This window comes from Platichthys flesus, chromosome 5 (genome assembly GCF_949316205.1).
Source record: "Platichthys flesus chromosome 5, fPlaFle2.1, whole genome shotgun sequence".
Classification (NCBI taxonomy): domain Eukaryota; kingdom Metazoa; phylum Chordata; class Actinopteri; order Pleuronectiformes; family Pleuronectidae; genus Platichthys; species Platichthys flesus.
Genome location: NC_084949.1, coordinates 25,489,412 through 25,510,149, shown reverse-complemented (window position 1 = coordinate 25,510,149; position 20,738 = coordinate 25,489,412). Strand labels below are relative to the sequence as shown.

General features: G+C 43.8%; 1 protein-coding gene and 1 non-coding gene across 2 annotated transcripts; one reads left to right on the top strand and one right to left on the bottom strand.

Moving 5' to 3' along the window:
• The first annotated feature begins 7,023 nt into the window (after nt 1-7,023).
• Nucleotides 7,024-7,096, top strand: trnar-ccg (transfer RNA arginine (anticodon CCG)). Its single transcript has one exon. It is a non-coding gene; the product is annotated as a tRNA-Arg (tRNA).
• A 1,296-nt stretch (nt 7,097-8,392) lies between these two features.
• Nucleotides 8,393-20,705, bottom strand: LOC133953484 (transmembrane protease serine 6-like). The gene is made up of 17 exons (XM_062387408.1): nt 20,667-20,705; nt 19,890-20,022; nt 19,638-19,780; nt 19,390-19,457; nt 18,698-18,881; nt 17,548-17,735; nt 17,294-17,430; nt 16,964-17,076; nt 16,732-16,841; nt 16,233-16,375; nt 13,107-13,205; nt 12,341-12,457; nt 12,048-12,164; nt 11,765-11,933; nt 10,899-11,176; nt 9,569-9,705; nt 8,393-8,640 (listed from the first exon to the last, which is right to left on the bottom strand). Exons 1-17 carry the CDS (start codon nt 20,703-20,705, stop codon nt 8,476-8,478), a joined length of 2,340 nt encoding a protein of 779 aa, XP_062243392.1. The 3' UTR covers nt 8,393-8,475.
• Nucleotides 20,706-20,738: the final 33 nt, after the last annotated feature.

Below are 20,738 nucleotides of genomic sequence, written 5' to 3'. Positions count from 1 at the left end.
CTGCAATAATGCTGAAAATCCTCCAGTTGATATAAAAAACATTTGACTTGTAAACTTCACTTTCTAACTGATCCAAATGAGTGTGTCTGGCTCCAAGTCCCCCCCCCCCCCCCTACTTCCTCTTTACAGTGTTAAACTGCATTCAGTGGCGATGAGCCGCAGCCGTTCAAAGCCTTGATTAAACACGACTTTCAGAGGGAGTGAATGTGGGTCAGGCTAATCAGCGCTCGGCATGCGCTCGCTCACAAACAGAGAGAAACCTAACGAGGCGTCTCCATCTCTGTCTCCTGTCATCTCTCTCTCTCTTCAGCCAGAGTCTCTCTCGTCTGATCTCTCTTTTCTCTTCTCTCGTTCTCGAGTGATGTGGTTGATGTTTACCTACTTCAACGTTGTGAAACTGCAGTGCTGCTTCTCGTGATGAATCACCCTGTGCCCTCGAGTGTGTGTTTAAATGTTAGACCGTGATTTTCCATATGGTTATATATTTCATTTTGTGCTTTTCTCAGAACCAAAACCCACACATGTACTTCAAAGCTCTCAAGCTAAGTATCCACTCCTTCTCGTCGGCTCTTATTTTTCTCTCTGCCCGCTTTCTTCCCCTCTTCTACAGGAAAAGCATACATCCTTAACCCTCCCCCCTGTTTTCCTCTTTCTTTTACAACACCACCAAAATAAAGAGCATTGTGGCATCGGGGGGGTACTGGTCCCCACACAGCCATGAGCGTCACAGCTGGAAAACAAGAAACACGTGATCCCTATTAACCTGAGTATAAATACACAAGTGGTTTCACATTACGGGGGCAAGGCCGGCTCCTTCCCAGTCTCCATTTCAAGGCCGACAGACAAAGTTGTCCCATAACAAAGGATCCTCAGTTTGAGCAGCACACGATTCCCAAAATGATTCAGGGTCTTCTCCTGGCTAAAGGTTCAAGGTTTCATTTCAGGGTTCCTGCATTTCTAGGGGGGGGGGGGGGGTCCTGCAGAAGAGTCCAAGGTCGTCTGGCAAAAAAATGTTTAAATCTTATGGATCTGTTATGTCAGCTGGAGCTCGTGGGTCAACTCAACGTCCCTGCATCTCTGAAGCGACAGGCTCCAAACTTCTGGTCTTGACGCTACATAAACCAGAGGAACCACAAGTGTCGCTCGTGCCCACGTTGTTGTTGTGACGCACACTCAGGCTCCACAATGTGCTCAAATTTTCCAGTGTGTGTGTGTGTCAGTGTGTGTCAGTGTGTGTCGAGTGCGAGCAAGAAAGAGAAAAAGTGAGCGAGCAAAGTCAGGAGGGACTGACAGAGTGAACAAAATAATGAACATTTATATTCAAAGAAGTTTGCAGCTTCCATGTGGTACATCACATATTAATGCATGATCCCAAATCCCTCTTTCGTTATTGGCAAACAGCTTTTTTTACTTTATCACTTTTAAAACTGCAAACTTTCTGCCAAAACATCGATTGGGTTGCAGAAAGTATTATTTTTCTTTAAGGCAAGGAAACACAGAAAGTAGAATTTCAGCTCGACGTCAGCCTGTAGAGAAAACATGTGTTTTAAAGTGTTGCCTCGTTCTTCATCCTGTCTTCAGTTCTTTTCCGTCTCTCTCACTTGTTTCCTGCTGGACCTCTGCACACCCTCCTCCTCTCCTCCCACATCCTCCCTCTCTCCAGCGTAACCGCGTCTCCCAAGATACATCTCGACCGCAACGAAAACACACAGCCGTCAGCCGTTCAACCCATCAGTGCCGAGGAGGAGGGGGGGGGAGGCCCCAGGGGAGCGGGGGAGAGATGGAGGAGGGAAAGACTAACTAGAGTTTTTCTTTTTTACCTTTTGAAAATATACATAAAATAAAAAAAGCTCATAAACAGCTGAAGGCAGGAATCACAGACGAGTCGAGGGGCAGTGTGATTGAAGAACTCTGTGGAATTCAGTCGTCTGAATCACAACATGGAGGCTGCAGACGTTGAGACTAACTGAACTAGAAATATCTTGAAATTATTCTATATCTTATCTAATATATTATTATTTCAATGATTTAGATAGATATAAGTCTTGTCCAATTTAAGCAACGTTCTACTTTGACTTAAAATAAAAGCTTTCAAAATCATATTGACTGAAATGGGGACTTTTAAACTGTGAGCCCGAAACTGCAAATTAGTTAAAAGTCATTCAAAACCCATTGTTTGTCTCCAATATTCAACAAGGAGACTTGTAAAATATTAAGAATTAATAATGGAGTTTGGATAAATTTAGGCCAACAGGATTAGTTTCTACTTGTGGCTGCAGAGGGCGCTGTTGCTCAGTTCAATTGACACGGTGTTGATTTAACTGGCCAGGAGTGTCTCAAGTAAATTTGGGGACCCCTTGGTAAAAAGCGACCTGGGGGGCCCTATCTCAAACCAAACCCCCCCCCCCCCCCCCCCCCCCACACACACACACACACACCTAGGAAACATATGATACCAAACCACACATTCCAATATTCAAACTGTTCTTTTAATGTACACATTTTCAACAAAGTGCAGACTGTATATAAAAAACAATACTTAAGTACGAAGTTTCTGACCATCGTGTCATTGCAGTCTTCTCAATCAGATCACAAAACCCCCAGTAGCTGCCATTTGTCGGGGGGGGGGGGGGGGGCTCCTGTCAGCTTGGGGCACTAGGTAATGGCCTGCTTTGCCAACCTTGTTGCAGCGCTGGTGTTTACCTCTTCATCACCATCACATTTGACCCACGAGGTTGTTTGTGTTAAACGAGTTGAACTGGATCTGACGTCCACTCTCTGTGTCTCTGAGAGACGGGACGAGGCAGGACAATATGTCACCGCTGGGGTTTCACAGCTGTTTGGTTTCGGGGGACGACCGGTAACCCTAATCAGTCCAGAGAAAGTGAAATGTGCAAGCAGCTGTTTTCATCCACCTCATCGCTCTGGCTCCACGGATGTCGACGTCAGGTAATTACTTTGTTTTTTCCAGAGTGTTTTGACTTCACGAGAATTTGATTGGGGCTCGCACGTTGTTCCCGGGGGAAATGAGTCGAACTGACTCTTGGTGACCTCCTGTCTTTTCCTCCTGCTCCACCCAGAGGTCTAAAGTTCCACTTGTTGAAAACTCAAGTTCATAAAAGCAAACCCGTCGAATGTAAGTCAACCTGCAGATGGACAAGATTTATATAGACATATAATAACATGCTTAACGTTTCATTGCTACATGTTGGGTTTTTACTTGAAAAGGTTCACATGGTCTAATGTTCACATCGCTGCAGCTCCTCTAGTCAGCCTCTGTCGCCAACACTTGGTTTTAGCTCATGTCTCTTTAAGGCCCCTTCTCCTGATAAATACAGTCTGCACTGATTGGCCAGCTGCTCCACTCTGTTTTTTTTTTAACTTTGGAGAATCTTTTCATCCACAAACCAGTACAACACACAAACTGTAAAAGCATCACATGTCTCCTTGAAAAGCTCCTTTCTCTGACTATGGTTGGGAAACAGACAACAACCACTCACAGCATCACACAAGGCACAAATTGCACACAAAAAAATAGAGATGGAGCTTTTTGATATATGCCGTAGATGAGTGAGAGTGAGAGAGAACAGCAAATGTGACCTTCACCACTTCAGCAACCGTTGAAAAGGCGACAGAGACAGAATAAGTGAGGCTTGTGAAGTGCACTTTACAGCAGTTTCCTGTTCAACACCACAAATACTGAATTCAAGAGCAGCAACACAACAATAGAGCTTTTCAACAGTTTACAGACGAGCAAGAGGCCGACAGCAAAACTGAACCAGCAACTTCCTGCTGGTAGTTTTGAAGGTTCAATACAAAACAAGGGAAATGTATGTTCACACTTCTAGTCTAATGTGGAAAACAGGGGTTTTCCCACCTCCTCTCTTTAATGTCACCTGACTAACTACCATTCTTATAAAGATAAACACATTCTACTGAAGCGTATTGCATTCACTTGAAAAAAAACAACTCTACTTCTAACTTCCTTTATAACGTTATGGTTTCAATCTCTAGTTTCAAGTCTTCTTCAATAGGCCTTGATGTTCATTTAGTATATTATGATTCCATTTGGTGTCAAATAGACGATAAAGCGCAGTATGCATAGAGACGTGAATACCACGTGATTGACAGCTCATACTGTCCAATGGGTGCAGGTCGCAGGTGTAGGTGGGCGTGCTGTGCCCTCAAGCTCTCAGTCAGGCTCCACCCCCTGTGGTTACTCATTTAAAAAAAACGAAAAAAGATGGTGGTGAACACGATATCAAACTCAAGGCTTCAAAACATCTGCATCCTATTTGTTTCTCTTCTTTTTAAAGGCTAAGAAGTGTATTTAAAAAATGATGAATGCAACTTGTGCCTCTTTGTCTCTTTGCTGGTTTTGCTTCACTTCCAGTGCACGTGTCACGTCTTTGAGTTATGAAGATAAACACGATGCTTCTGAGCCTGCGTCCACGGCGCTGGTTCTCCAACCCGTGAAGAATTGGTTTGTAAATCTCCTCGCGCACGAGGACACAGCTCACACTGCGAGGCCAGTCTCCACGGTTCAGCGAGTGCAGTGAAGATGTTTTAATCTAGCAGCCCCGGGGAGAGCGAGTAAACTACTCGATGGAGATGAAGTGGATTTCATGTTGCTGTGGACAGTTGTTACCACACACACACACACACATTCACACACAGACACACACACACACTCAGACTCTTAAAAGCCATAGCTGCAGTGTTAATGCGAAAACGGTGTGATCACAGTGTGATCTGTTTACGAAGACGTGATGTATTAAATACAAAGGTCAATGTCTTCTCACTTTCACCGATCATGGGCGAATATCTTTCATTGATTCAAACCTTTAATTAAACAACAGATTTGCACTCAAGTGTGTTTGTGTGGTTTGAGCAGCTGTGGAGAGTTTGATAAACGGCTGCTCAGTTGTGCAATGTGAAGTATGTTCCAGTGAATGAGACCTACTGGAGGCTCTGAGGTCAGAGAGGACGTTTGGGAAACTGCCGAATACTTTAATTTCATCTCAGGGTGTTTTTCACTTGGCCTGAAACCTTGAATCATTTTCTTTCTGACGAGAGGTCTCTGCTCTCGGTGCAGAGGTCCAGTAGCTGGCTGATGATTCATGCTGAGCACAGCGATACGTGACACACTCAAACAATCACTCTGCACCGCCGTCAAGTGGAAGGATTGATTTCAAATCAGCAGTTGGATATGAGGGCAATTTCATACAGAGAACGGAACAGAATGAGGTTTGTGTAGGTCTATAGATCTGTGCAAGGGACTACAGCCCAGGGGAGCAAGTCTGGTTGCTCACTGTGGTTCAGGTAAAATTGTGTACTTTTATTTGACCTTGATTAGAAACTGATCATTGTTTCAACATCTACGTGTACAGATAAGTTATAAATGTATCTTCTTCTTCTTCTTCTTCTACAAGTTGTAGTAGAGTTACTACTAACCCTAACCCTAAGTTGTAGGAAGAGGGGAAAGGTGTGTCAAGAGAGTTTAATCACGCATTATTCACTAAACCCTCCTCCTCACCTCTAAAAGCCTCCACGACCTTGCTGCACAGCATTTGTCTGACCTCCTCCACCCCTCAACCACATCCCGGGGTCAACAGTCCTCGGACACGTAGAGTATCTGCTCTCACTCCCCTGCATCGACCTGAGAACTCTTTAACCCAACGCATGTGAAGCTCTAACCAGCCAACAGATGACGGAGCAGAGAAAAACATCTGCAGAGAGTCATCACTGCCTTCAGCCAAGAAAAGTCGGTCATGGCATCCGTCAACCTTCAGCTTCACTTGGCAGCCTCTCCTCTGCAGACTCTGGTCATTCAAGGGCTCCAGGGTCTCCTCAGCTTTTATTTGACTTCCCAGTGATGAGAAGAAGAAGAATCCTGGATCCAGAGCTTTAATAAAACCTGGTCCCAGAGTCAATATGTTCTTTTTTAGCCTGTGTCCCACCCATCCAACGGTTTTTTGTGTAATCTTACTGACACACAAACAAACAGCAATGAAAACAAAGCTTCATTGGTGGAGGTACAAAATATGAATAACAAAATATGGAGATTTTTACTCCTTTTTAAAGAATGTATCCTTCATTTAGTTTATTGTGGCTCCACGTATGCGCTTCTAGACTCTAACGGTAGATAATCATGTTAACAAAACCCTGAAACACTCTGACAATCCAAGCAGAAGTCCCTCCAGCGCATGAGTCTCATTGTTATTCGATTTTAACTTGTTTCACTCACGCAAAAAACAAACAGCGTTTCGTGAAATATGGCTCTGGAAAGACTCTGCACTTCTAAAAATAGATTTTCATGTGGATGATGATGTTCCAGTGCAGCATGTTTGTTCATGAATGTGAACGCCGCGGTCGCTCGTCTAATGAGATTTGAGGAAAGATGGCACTTGTTACTGTGTGGGCTGGAAATAGGTCTGCTCCATCTGTTGTTACAGGCAAAGCAAAACAAAAGAGCAGCAAAATGGCCGATGTCCATGATTTAATCAACATCCTACGCTGCCGACCTTTTCCTCCTGGCTCTCTCTCCTCTGATAATCACTCCTCTGCTCTGGACCACACTCGTGTTCCTGGTGAATTACACTGATTGGAGTCTGAGGGCCGATCTGTACGACACATGGATGAGCTGCTGAATCGTCTGAATGCAGAACTGATTGGCTTTCTGAAGAAGAACTGATTGAAGAGGCTGCAGACGTCTTTTTTCTGCTGCTCTCCTCACGATGAAAAGCAAACTGAGATGCTATAGTTTCCTGAGACCCCCCAGGGAAACTGGTTATGATCTCACACAGTGGATAGAGACACATCTTTAGGAAACTATTTTATTTTCAGATGCTAATGAAATGAGAATGTTTTGTTGCGATGGAGGAAATTGAGGATATGCGTGTGATTTTAGTTTATTTTCTAAAAGAAGAACAATCGACGATGAACCTCAGATGAAAATCATGTTGGTGCATCTATGTGGACTGGGTTGGGTAGATTTACAAGTAACAATACTGGTGATCCATCAACCCAGTGGCCTAATGGATAAGGCATCAGCCTCCGAAGCTGGGGATTGTGGGTTCAAGTCCCACCTGGGTTGTTAATGAGGAAACTCAACCATTGTCATTCAGATGCAAGGGCTGTGACATTCAGGTGAAGCAGTTTTAGTACTGATTTAGAATGCATTCAAATCTTTAATGAATGAGCATTCCAACCTGATACTTGTTATGACCTTGACCTCAATAAATTACCCCCCCCTCCCCCATTGGACACAATGCAAAGTTTTGCGACAGCACCGTTTTTTGCATTGACATAAAGATGATAAGAAAATGTATATGTCTTGACATCCCTTTTGAGTTTTACCAGCATTTGCAACAAGTTACAATCAGACTATGCTCTGTAACTTGTTAACATTAATATGAATGGAATATTCTACAAGCAAATCAAGTTATCATCATAATCTGTGTTATTTCTTTTTCACAATTACGTCAATAGTTGAAACATTGCTGTTCATATCGTCACTTTCCCTCCCAACTGAAAAGTGAAGGTGATTTTAAACATTTCACAATTGTGAAACAACAACTGTGTTGACAACTGGGATGATGGATGGTCTCTGTGGCCCCCAGGGGCCAGTTTGAGAACTGTTGATACGCTTCACAGGGCACGAGTGTCGTTATGGTTTACAGAATAATAAAATAATAATTACACTGGAAAATAATATGATCTTCCAAGTATCTCCTGTGGATTGTGGCTCATTTCCAGGGAGGGAGGGAGGGAGGATAGATAGATAGATAGATAGATAGATAGATAGATAGATAGATAGATAGATTCAGGGAGATAGATAGATAGATAGATAGATAGATAGATAGATAGATAGATAGATAGATAGATAGATAGATAGATAGATAGATAGATAGATAGATAGATAGATAGATAGATAGATAGATAGATAGATAGATAGATAGATAGATAGATAGATAGAAAGATAGATAGAAAGATAGATTCAGAGAGAGAGAGATAGATAGATAGATAGATAGATAGATAGATAGATAGATAGATAGATAGATCGATTCAGAGAAAGATAGATAGATAGATAGATAGATAGATAGATAGATAGATCGATAGAAAGATAGATTAAGAGAGATAGATAGATAGATAGATAGATAGATAGATAGATAGATAGATAGATAGATAGATAAAAAGATAGATTAAGAGAGAGAGAGATAGATAGAGAGATAGATAGATAGATAGATAGATAGATAGATAGATAGATAGATAGATAGATAGATAGATAGATAGATAGATAGATAGATAGATAGATTCAGAGAGAGAGAATTTTATTTGAATATGTATTATCATATTACACATTTCATTATATGTTTGTATTTTGGCAGGTTTTTATTACTGTATAGATGAAAAGCTGAAACATCATGTACATCATCACTTGTCCTGATGATGATGACATGGATCCTCAGGGACTCAGGGGGGGGCGATGACCTTCTTGATCCAGTCAGTGAGCCTGGTGATACGAGTGTAGACGCCATAGTAGCCTGGGCGCGCGCAGCCTTTGCCCCAGCTCACCACCCCGGCCAGTAACCAGCGACCGGACGGCCCCTGACAGACCAAGGGACCCCCGGAGTCCCCCTGACAGAGACAGGAAGTGTTACAGTGGCATGAAGTGAGTTATGACAGCTCTATGTTCAATAAAGACAATAGTACTAAAAGATGATGGTCAATATCTAGATAATAAGGGGGAACTAAATACATCCGGACTGGATCTTTTTATTGACATTCAATTTCCTCAAATGTTTTATGTTATAGGAACCTTACTGAATAGTAGGAAGCTGTTTGTAGTGCACAGTTTAACGTTTGCTCTGATGTAAGCTTGCAATCAGCATGTAGTACACTAGGGGGCAGCACAGTGACCTGCAAGCAGCTCTTTTATAGAGTGAGAGTAAGTGAGAGTGTGATCACACTGTGGATGTGAAAGTGTCACACACACCCAGCAGACAAACAGCAGCATTAGCAGGTGGAGTTGTGATTTCAGTTCAACTGACAAATACAGATTCACTGTGTTCAGCTCCATGCTTCCAACTGTCTGCTGTCTCGACCCGAGTGGGTCTGGACCACAGAGGTCTGGAAATGATATCGGGGTTTGGGTCTGATCACACTCGCCCAGCTATTTACTAGATTTTTGTTATATTACACGTGCCTGTAATCTGGGAAAACATCAGGTTTGGGTTGAGCTTGGCTAATTATCTCCCTGGCTCAGTCGGCTTCAGACAGAAAAGAATGGCCAGACTTTTATGGGCTCATAGTTTTAAGGCTTTTTCACTTCAGCTCAAAGCAACGCTGAGGAGATAAGACTCAACCGGAGAAATAAAAATGTTAAAACAAAGCAGAAAACATTTAGGATGGTGGATCAACTTCTCTGCGAGCTGCTAAGTGCCATCTTCCATTTCACATAGTAATTGAATCCATGGTTTAGATAAAACATTAATTATGATGCAGCTTTAAATTAAAGCTTCACTGACGTGGAGAGGAAACAATCTGTGGTTGTGTGTGTTCCTACCTGACAGGCGTCTTTCTCTCCAGCGCTAAAACCAGCGCAAAGCATTCTGGGAGTGATCACGCTGCCGTAGGAGCGGACGCAGTCTTCCTCACTGACCAGACGAACGTCCACCTTCTGAAGCGCATTACTGGCTTTGCCTGGAGGAGGTCAAAGGTCAAACAGGTCAGTGAGTAGATTAGAACAGATTTTTCCTCTTTTTAGTAAAGACAAAAAAATAAACTATATTTTCTCTTCTCCCTCACGCTACTGACGTCTTCACTGCTCGGTTTTAATTCGAGGGCTGGACATCAGCTCCTCAGTGACTCGTCAACTTGAACAGAACTCACCTCGTAAAGTCAAACATTAAACTTATGGATGTTTATCACAACAACAAGCAAAACAACATCCCGTCAATTCTCAGGAAACTTTAGGTGTGACATTCAACGTGCGACTGATGAACTGCCTTTTTTTTTAAAGACCACACAAAACAACATTAGATCACATCCTGTGAAAATTATGTGTTATTATTGCATAACACAAAAAAAGCCAGTGGAACATAAAGTTTTATGTTCGTCCAGGAACAGGAATAAAACAACTTTATTGCAAAACTATAAAAAACCTGTGTTTGGACTTAATTCCATAAAAATGAAACCTACAAGTCAAGTGCACCAAATAAAAGTCCACTTTAAGATTGTTAATGTTTATAAAGCTGCATAGTTATTGTAAAAGCTTCTTTTTACAAGGTTTAGTGAAGGTTTAATATATTTTGTTTTAAATACATACATTCCTTGACCTTTTGTCCTGTGGAAAAGATTTTTTAAAGATTAGAGCTTTACAGTCCTTGGGGGATTTATTGAATTTCTTGTGGTGATCATGAAAAAACAATTTATCAGGATGTAATTATTAGCATTTGAACAACTTGGAGCAAACTCAGCTGAAAAAAGGTTTGTTTCATGAGCTAAAGTGAGCTCTCATTACTCATTGGTATTAATTGCAATGAGACTGTGGGACTTAGATGTAGTTGTACGTTTCCTAAAGGAAAAATCTTTAAAAGTCACTAATTCAAAGGAGACTAATTCATGATATTTTTTAACTGTGTTATTACTATTGAAGTTTCATATGTTCAGAAAACATCCCTTTCCACAAACTGTCAGTTGCTGCAGCTCTTCTTTTCAGCCTCTGTCTGAAACACTTGGTTTTACCACCTGTCTCTTTAAAGCCCCCCCTCCCATGAAGACCAGTCTGCTCTGATTGGTCAACCGCTCCCAGTATATGCAGGAAATGTCCATAATCCATTTTAATACTAAATCCCACTGTCTACCAACACCTCACCCTCCCATTCCCTTCTCACCCCCCTCGCTGAGAGCCCCCCAGCCGGTGACCCAGCAGAGCAGGCCCGGATCCAGCGGGTGGGTCGGCGGGGGCAGGCAGACGGGAAGAGCCGGTCCAGGCTGCGGAGGGGAGGGGGGGCGGTCCAGCTTCAGGAGGACCAGGTCGTAGTCGGAGGTTCTGTTGTCGTAGTCTTTGTGGAGATGGATCTCCAGGACTCGGGCCACCTCCTCTGTGGGGCTGCTGGGACTGAGGAGGAGTTTACCCAGGTGGACTGTCCACAAGGAGGCGGAGCTGTGCCTTGAGGAGGAGAAGGAGGAGGAGGAGGAGGAGGAGGAGGAGGAGGAGGAAGAGGAAGAGAAGGTCACCTGTCATATGTTATAGGAGCTTTATCTTATACTTGTTCATTCTCTATCGATTAAGAACTAAATATCCCCAGATTCAGTATCTCAATAATTTTACCTCTTTCGTGTCTTTTAAAAGTAAATTTATTTTGCATACAAAAGCCTCGTAAAAGTTTTACGATTCAGTAAATGCAAACTTTAATAATTACTAATTATTAATTATAAAAACAGTAAAAAAACAAGCCGAGCAGTTTTTAATCCTCAACAGGATGTCGCCGCTTTAAGTTTGGCCTCGGTCGGTTCTGGTCATAGATAGAAATTTATATTAATACAGAAATATGCTGATTTCGAGTCAAACAGGCTTTTACACTTAAAGTCTGAACAGCAAAGACACAACACAAGCTCTGAAAATAAAGGAAATTCAAAGAAAACAGAGAAATAATAATTAATTATTTATTTATTTAGTTTGTGGAGGCAGCACTTTATAACACCTCGCTCATCCCACCACTTCCTCCTCTCTCTCTCTCTCTCTTCCTGCACGTACCTGTCGTCATAGAAACAGTGGGCGGCGGACACCACCCACTGGTTGGAGATGAGAGCCCCCCCGCAGACGTGGCCCCCCCGCACCTGAAGGCTGGCCTGCCATGGCCACTCCCCCTCCGAGGCGTTGGTTCCCCCGACAATACGACTGGAGGCCTGCCTCAGGCCGCAGTCTAAACACACACACACACACAGACACACACACACACACACAGTATTTAGCATGTACTTGCTCTCTTTATTTGCAAAGTGTGTGTGTGTGTGTGTGTGCTTTTGTGTTATCTGACCACACTGTTTTTCATCTGAGGCATCTGGGCAGTCGGCAACAGAATCACACTCTGGGTTTGGCTTCTTCAGACACGTTCCATCAGCACACACATACGTCACATCTGTGCACTGTACACCTGGACACACACACACACACAGATGAAAACACAAACTGCTGCAGCTGTAGCACGTATCCACCCTGTGTGTTTCCCAGTGTCACTTTACCCATGACCTCCAGTAAATATTCTACACAACAGCATGTAAAGAAGCATTTATCTTATGTGTTGTGTGTGTGTGTGTGTGTGTGTGTTACCTTGAGTGCAGTTCATCTCATCTGAGGCTCCAGGGCAGTCCGGCTGTTGGTCACACAACTTGGTGTAGTCCACACATCTACTGTCATCCTCTGGACACTGGTACTGAGCCACACACACTGACACACACACACACACACACACACACACAATATGACAATCTATGCAATTTAAATACTATATAACAAAGCAATAAATGCGCTTTTTATAGTATTTGGAGGCTACTTCATGACCCGGCTATATCAACACATAAAGAACAAAACAAATATTGGCCTTGTGTTTTAATGAGCTGCCAAATACCACATGTATTTATACTGGGAGGAACCGTCTGCCATCACAGTGGAGAAAAGAAATCAAGGGGAAGAAGCAGGGCCATCGAATCCGGTTAGCATCACTCTGACTTTAAAGCCAGCTTGCTTTCATATGCAGCGGCACATCACAGAGGCTCGTGTCTCAAATGTTTAAACATTTCTACCGTTAGCCAGTTCTGTCACATAAAACTGGCTCAACCGTCACAAGTGGCATCACAAGTTGTGTGGTGGAGGCTTGTGGTTTGTTTTCACCCCTGAATACACCGTGTTGTTATACCCTTGTGTCAAGAATTCACACAATCAGGAAGTCCTGTTATAATACCACTTTCATCTGGCAGTAAATGGCTCAAACATATAAATGCGTTGGACTTTACTGGGCTTCTGTGAACTTATCAATTGTTGTTGTGTCTCAAAGGCAAAAAATACATTATGTGGAAACGAGCATTGATGGAAATACCACAGTTCCTCTCATCGAGTCCATTGGGACAGTCCTTGATTCCATCACAGGCAGGAACACACAGGCCAGTAACGGTGCACAGAAACCTGCCTGGGCAAGCTACACAACACACAGACACACAATTAGATAACATGCACACAACTGAACCTCTTGTCTGTGTCTCTCCTGCATCCACAGCTTACGATCTGATAGGTTGAAGACGCTGTAGTACAGCTGAAGGCCCGGCCCTGTGAGTGACACCTGGGACGTCAGGAGGACGGTCACCACCCTGGACAGCGGGGACAGACGCTCGATGTACGGCTGTGGACTCCTGGTCCCGCACAGTCTGAGCAAGGGACAGAGACGCTGGGATCAAACTCCACTTAATGTACGTTTCTCTACAGAGTCGACGAGAAGTTAGAAAAACACTAAAGATTTATCATTTTAAAGTAAATAGCCACACATGGGATGTTGCTGCCCCCTGTTGCTCAATACAGAATCGAACAGTGGGATGATTTGAACGCTACATTTTTATTTTTAATATCCATTATTTTATTTTTTTTAAATAAGCACCTTTCTGCATTGGCGTTCTGATGTCAGTAGTCTGATGTGTGTGTGTGTGTGTGTGTTTGTGTGTGTGTGTGTGTGTGTGTGTGTGGTGTTTATACATAAGTCTGTCAAGCAGCTGTTGATGAAACCAACTGAAAGGTCTGCACCCCATGACCTGTGTGGAAACATTTCACAGGCTTCCTGTCACATGTCTCACCACAGACAGGTGTATGACCTAAGTGTATGCTGATGATTACTTTCGTATGTGGTCTATTTATTGCCGCCTCCAGGTTTGGCCTAAAAAAATATTAAAGTAGGTCTTAGCGTGTTGTTGTGTAGTTTGAGGTTCACCGACCTTTTCGGTTATTCTCATTTTGATTCTTTGGTACATACGTCAAAATGGTACACGTGGTAATTTGTGGAAACATAAGCGACATAAAGTCACACAAATAGCAAGCAAGGTATGGATACGGATACGCAATTCAACATTTACAGTATATTTGTTGACCTGAGTACTAATTTCATAGTGTAAAAAACTCTCTCAGACTTCAGTTCAGCAAGTTCTGCTGATCTGTTCTAGACTCACCTGCGGTTCTGGACGATCCACTGACCCTGGGTACAAAACTCAGTGGCGCCAGCTCTGTTCAGCTTGTAGCCGTTGAACTCCAGAGACAGACCCATCCATGAACTGGGCACCTAGAGTAAATACAAAAATACAATATAGTGCAAACAGACACCAAATAAAACAAGTCATGCATCAATGCAACAATCATTAAATCAACCGGCAGAGAAAGAAAAAGGATGAGGGCATGTCTTACAATAAAGACCCAGGTGCAGTTGGTGTCTGGAGGGTAGTAGCTTGGGTAGAAGGGGGTCCACAGTGTCCCCTGGCGCCCTGACCATGACCACAGCTCTATGGTGGAGTTACAATCTGGGAGAGAAATATATCCATTAACAATATGAATCCAAAAGTTAATCTAGAATTATCTGGCATCCAGGCCTGAGCTTCACAGATCTCTGAGGAGAGAACCTGGTGTGTCGATCCAATCTATTCACCAACACCTCGGCCGTCAACCTCTGGGTCAGCATGCTAGTGGGAGGATTTTAGGACTAGTTAGAAAGCTGTGGTGGTTTAGATGGTCTTACCTTGGCGGCCCCGGGCCTGTGCGGACAAAGAGAAGGGGTCCATGAAGTTGTCAAGTCCCTGTGTCCAAACCACTGTCATCCACTCCCCTGAAGACATGATTCTGGGCCAACGCTCCTGTTGACTGCAGCCATCAACACTGAGAAGATAAAAATAAGAGAATTTGCATATCTCTAAAGGTCAACCATCGTCACACAGAGGGTCAGGATTGAGCTAATGTGTCACAGCCGGTGAAAAATCCATGAAAGAGACTCACGATGCGATGAGGCGAGTATCGTTGGGGATCAGGGAATCGAACACCGACAGCCGGTCCTGGCACTGTGCCAGCAGTATCATCACGCGGAGCTCCAGCTGGGAGCCAGGTTCCGCCTGGAGGTGCCAGCGGCAGGAAGAACGCTGTGTGTCGGGGCCACTGAGAGCCACAAGGCCACCGGACAACACCTTCTGGTGGTAGGAACAGTCTTAGGGAAAGCATACCGATGATAATGAGTAAATTGTGTGTTTAAACTATGGATTTTAGCATAGCTGGCAACTACTCATGCGGGCCAGGAACAAACATTAGCTTGTGTAAGAGACTGAGCTGAAAGGCACTGAGTAATGGATGTTTCTGTAAACAAGGAATTAATTCAGCCCGAGAAAGAGGAAACTCAATTTCCCACAAACAATGAATGGGCCCTAAAGAGGTAAAAGGAACTGATATAAATATGAACAAACCAACTAACTAACTAACAAACTCCCTAAAGGGATCATATACTGGGTGATCAGCCCACTTTCACACTTATTGGCACTTCCTATATTTAAATCCACCGTTCACAGTGGAGAAAAGAAATCAAGGGGAAGAAGCAGGCCCATCGAATCCGGTTAGCATCACTCTGACTTTTAAAGCCAGCTTGCTTTCCTACGCAGCGGCACATCCACAAGGCTCGTGTCTCAAATTTTTAAACATTTCTGCTGTTAGCCAATTCTGTCACATAAAACTGGCTCAACCGTCACAAGTGGCATCACAAGTTGTGTATTGGAGGCTTGTGGTTTGTTTCCACCTGAACCCCCCATGTTGTTGTACCCTTGTGTCAAGACTTCAAACAATCAGGAAGTCCTGTTATAATACCACTTTCATCTGGCAGTAAATGGCTCAAACATATAAATGCGTTGGACTTTACTGGGCTTCTGTGAACTTATCAATTGTTGTTGTGTCTCAAAGGCAAAAAATACATTATGTGGAAACGAGCATTGATGGAAATACCACAGTTCCTCTCATCGAGTCCATTGGGACAGTCCTTGATTCCATCACAGGCAGGAACACACAGGCCATTAAAGGTGCACAGAAACCTGCCTTGGCAAGCTACACAACACACAGATACACAATTAGATAAAATGTACACAACTGAAGCAAATCATCTCTCTCTCTCTAATCTAAACGTCTTGTCTGTTTCTCCCCTGCATCCACAGCTTACGATCTGATAGGTTGAAGACGCTGTAGTGCAGCTGGAGGCCCGGCCCTGTGAGTGACACCTGGGACGTCAGGAGGACGGTCACCACCCTGGACAGCGGGGACAGATGTTCAGTGTACGGCTGAGCACTCCTGGTCCCGCACAGTCTGGGCAAGGGACAGAGACGCTGGGATCAAACTCCACTTAATGTACGTTTCTCTACAGAGTCGATGAGAAGTAAGAAAAACACTAAAGAAATATTAAAGTAGGTCTGAGCGTGTTGAGGACCTTTCGGGTTATTCTCATTTCGATCCTTAGATACATAAGTCAAAATGGTACACATTGTAATTTGTGGAAAGATAAGCGACATAAAGTCAAACAAATAATAAGTCATGATATGGATGAAACGCAATTCAACATTTACCGTATATTTGTTGACCCAAGTACTAACTTCATAGTATAAAAAACTCTCTCAGACTTCACTACAGAGAGTCAGAGTTCTGCTGATCTAGTCTAGACTCACCTGCGGTTCTGGATGACCCACTGACCCTGGGTGCAGACCTCAGTGTCACCAGCTCTGTTCAACTTGTAGCCCTTGAATTCCAGAGACAGACCCATCCATGAACTGGGCACCTAGAGTAAATACAAAAATACAATGAGGTGCAAACACACACCAAACAAAACAAGTCAGGCATCAACGCAACAATCATTAAATCAACCGGCAGAGAATGAAAAAGGATTAGGGCGTGTCTTACAATAAAGACCCAGGTGCAGTTGGTGTCTGGAGGGTAGTAGCTTGGGTAGAAGGGGGTCCTCAGTGTCCCCTGGTACCCTGACACTGCCCACAGCTCTATGGTCGAATTACACTCTGGGAGAGAAATATTTCAATTCACAATATGAATCCAAAAGGTAATGAATTGAATTCTCTGGCATCCAGGACTGAGCTTCACAGATCTCTGAGGAGAGAACCTGGTGTGTCGATCCAACCTCTTCACCAACACCTCGGCCGTCAACCTCTGGGTCAGCATGCTAGTGGGAGGATTTTAGGACTAGTTAGGAAGGTGTGGTGGTTTAGATGGTCTCACCTTGGCGGTCCCGGGCCTGTGCGGACAAAGAGAAGGGGTCCATGAAGTTGTCAAGTCCCTGTGTCCAAACCACCGTCATCAACTCCCCTGAAGACATGATTCTGGGCCAACGCTCCTGTTGACTGCAGCCATCAACACTGAGAAGATAAAAATAAGAGAATTTGCATATCTCCAAAGGTCAACCATCGTCACACAGAGGGTCAGGATTGAGCAAATGTGTCACAGCCGGTGAAAGATCCATGAAAGAGACTCACGATGAGATGAGGCGAGTATCGGTGGGGGTGAGGGAATCGAACACCGACAGCCGGTCCTGGCACTGTGCCAGCAGTATCATCACGCGTAGCTCCAGCTGGGAGCCAGGTTCCGCCTGGAGGTGCCACCGACAGGAGGAACGCTGTGTGTCGGGGCCACTGAGAGCCACAAGGCCACCGGACAACACCTTCTGGTGGTAGGAACAGTCTTAGGGAAAGCATACTGATGATAATGAGTAAGTCGTGTGTTTAAAATATGGATTTTAGCATAGCTGGCAAATATTGGTGTGGTACAGGAACAAACATTAGCTTGTGTAAGAGAGTGAGCTAAAAGGCACTGAGTCATAGATGGTTCTGAAAACAATGAATTAATTCAGCCAGAGAAAGAGGAAACTTAATTTCCCACAAACAAGGAATGGGCCCTAAAGCGGTAAAAGGAACTGATATAAACAGCAGCTATGAACAAACTAACTAACTAAAGGGATGATATACCAGGTGATGATCCCACTTTCACACTTATTGGCACTTCCTGTATTTAAATCCACTGTTTCCTGGGTCAAACCATTTTGCCAGGTGAGCCATGGACATCAGGAGACCTCCTCAGAACTGGTAAAACAGAAAGATTAATCTAAAACTCAATGATTGACAAAAGTTAACTAAACGCTACATATAGAGAACACAATAAGCCCTGTGTTGTGATGTGTCTGTGGGTAACTAAGAGAAATGAAAGTGTTGCAGCTTGCGGGTCACACTGTGGCTGCAGATGAAGCCGTCACAGGCTCTAACCCTTGTGGCTTGTGTCAGTTTCTCTTACTGAATACAATAGAAATCTAGCATTAGCTTACCTCTAATGCCAAGAGCTTAGTGTTGGCTAACCACGTGTGACTATGAGTGTCCCAGCTTAGATGCTAACATCACACGCCATCTTCTGTCATGCTCGTTTCTGGAAAGTTAACTTAAACACATGCTGAGGTTTTGACACTGAAGTCGTATCTCATTGTGATAACGTCCTTCAAAAAGGAGAAAGATCCTATTAAAGGTCTCTAAAGTTCTGTAATCTTTAAGCTCAAGCCAAAGAAGATGATGCCAAAGTGAGGATTGTTCATATCAAACATGCACGTTCCCCCTCTCCTCTGTTTCTCTCACCGCTGACCGACAGCGAAGGGAGGTGGATGAGGTATCCATCGACACTGACCATCGGTCCCTCCTCCCCCGAGCCTCCAGCATCCCTCAAGCCCTTCACCAGGCTCGTAGCGACCTTCGTCTGCGTTAGCCACCCAACATGGCTGCTTGGCACCGACATCACTATCCAGACGTGAGCAACAACACTACCATTTCTGAAACAAACAAAGCGGAGAACAACACGCACGACCATTAGCATTGATCGGAAAGTTCAAGCGGTATGCACATGTGGAAGGCCACTCAAGCATTTCCTGTGAGTGAGCCAGATGATCTGTTTTTAGTTTTGGAAACTTAATGATTGTGACTGGTGAGGATGATTCCGATTCTGCTATTGGGCAGTTGTAAATTCCCCAAACCAAATTTCAATGAGTTCTTCCCTGACCAATATTGCATCCTTCTAAGTTGATGGTAATCCGTCCTGTAGTTTTTGCTTAATCCTTCAATCAAACAAACAAAAGCTGATAAAAACACAACTTTTTCAGGTACAGGTAATGAATGTGGCAACACGGTGAGTTATGTTTGGTCGAACCCGGCTGTCCTGGATCTGGGCAGGAACATCCACTTTCAGCTAAGATGGTACCAGACTGGAGCCAGTTCAGTCACACTGGTTTCACAGTTTGCAGTTATTATCGATCTGTACATGAAAAAGTTTGATCCACGTACGCAAAGGCGAAGACACTGGTGTCGATGAAGTATCGAGAAAGACTTGAGCCTCTCATTATCTTTGCTACCTGAAAGAAGAAACAGAAAAACACCATCAACCTCCCTAATTTACAGTCTTACCTCAGAATGCATTTAGCTTCAGAGTATTTCTATCAGGAAGGACACAAAAGCACTTGAGTCTCTGACTGTCGTGATCCAAGTTATTCCAGTTTACATCAGCATCACAGGAATTCACAGTCCCTACTCACCATGGTCTTTACTCCCATGGCCTCGTTCCAGAACGCAGGGCTGCCGTGAGTGGACAGATCAGCAGAGAAGTTCCTGTTGAGGATGGACATGTAGGCTGTGTACTGCTGCTGGACCCGAGGCTCCTCAAACCAAACCCTGAACTCTGTTGGAGAGGAAGGTGAGTAAATCACTGCTGTGCATACACTCATGTCTCACATGTGGATTAAAACTAGATAAGTACTGAATAGAGAAGACAAGATAGAAGTACTCACCCAGGAGGTACCAGCCCAGCAAGGCCCCTCCGACAATGAGGATGATGAGGACGTTGAGGGCAACGGCCAGGAGACATTTGAAGGATCGAGTCTTCCTGACGGGCGGAGCCACAGCTTGTGCGCCAGCTTCAACCTGTGGAGGAGAACAGATAAAAATTACAATATAAAATCCAATCACAAGTGTTTTGTCTCACGCAGTTTCTGAGTGGGATAGTTTCCCAGTGGGTTTTATTCAGGCACTGGGCTGAGAGGCTCTGCCGTTTTATCTTCCAGGGTGACATTTATCTCTGTTGAGGATCCAGACTTTTATTTGTTGGAAAAGACCTTTTCCATTGACTTTTCGTGAAATGTCACAGTTGCCCCATAAGATAATATTGTATCCAGTGGCTTTCCCCTTTAAAGTCTCCACCTGCCAAACTATAAAAGACATTCACAGAAGAACACGTGAGGAGGACGGGTCATGTTCTCATCCCTCTAGCTAATCAATCAAATCAATCAAAAAAAAATTTGTATAGCCCGTATTCATAAATCACAATTTGTCTCATAGGGCTTTAACATGGTGTGACATCCTCTGAAACACGTTTTAGTTTAAACTCCCTCTACCTAGAACACCTTTTGGTTAGGGTTAATTTTTTCCTTCAGTCTATTGTTCAAATCAAGAGCATCCATCTTTCTCACACCGAGTTCTGTTGTCGGTTTGCTCTAGCGGCTCAGTCCAAATGTGGCGACTGATAAAACCCCTACTGCAAATGTATTTCTGTTTTTAGAATCACTCACCCCATCCTTCACAGAAGCAGTTGTGATCTTGAAATCCATCACATCACTCCTCGTCCTTTGTTCCATGACAAA

Coding starts and splice junctions, on each gene's coding strand:
- LOC133953484 (XM_062387408.1), bottom strand. CDS start 20,705: ATGGATTTCAAGATCACAACTGCTTCTGTGAAGGATGGG. Junction 17,431..17,547: donor GATACTCGCCTCATCTCATC/GTGAGTCTCTTT, acceptor TTATCTTCTCAG/TGTTGATGGCTGCAGTCAAC. Junction 12,165..12,340: donor TGAGATGAACTGCACTCAAG/GTAACACACACA, acceptor GTGTGTGTCCAG/GTGTACAGTGCACAGATGTG.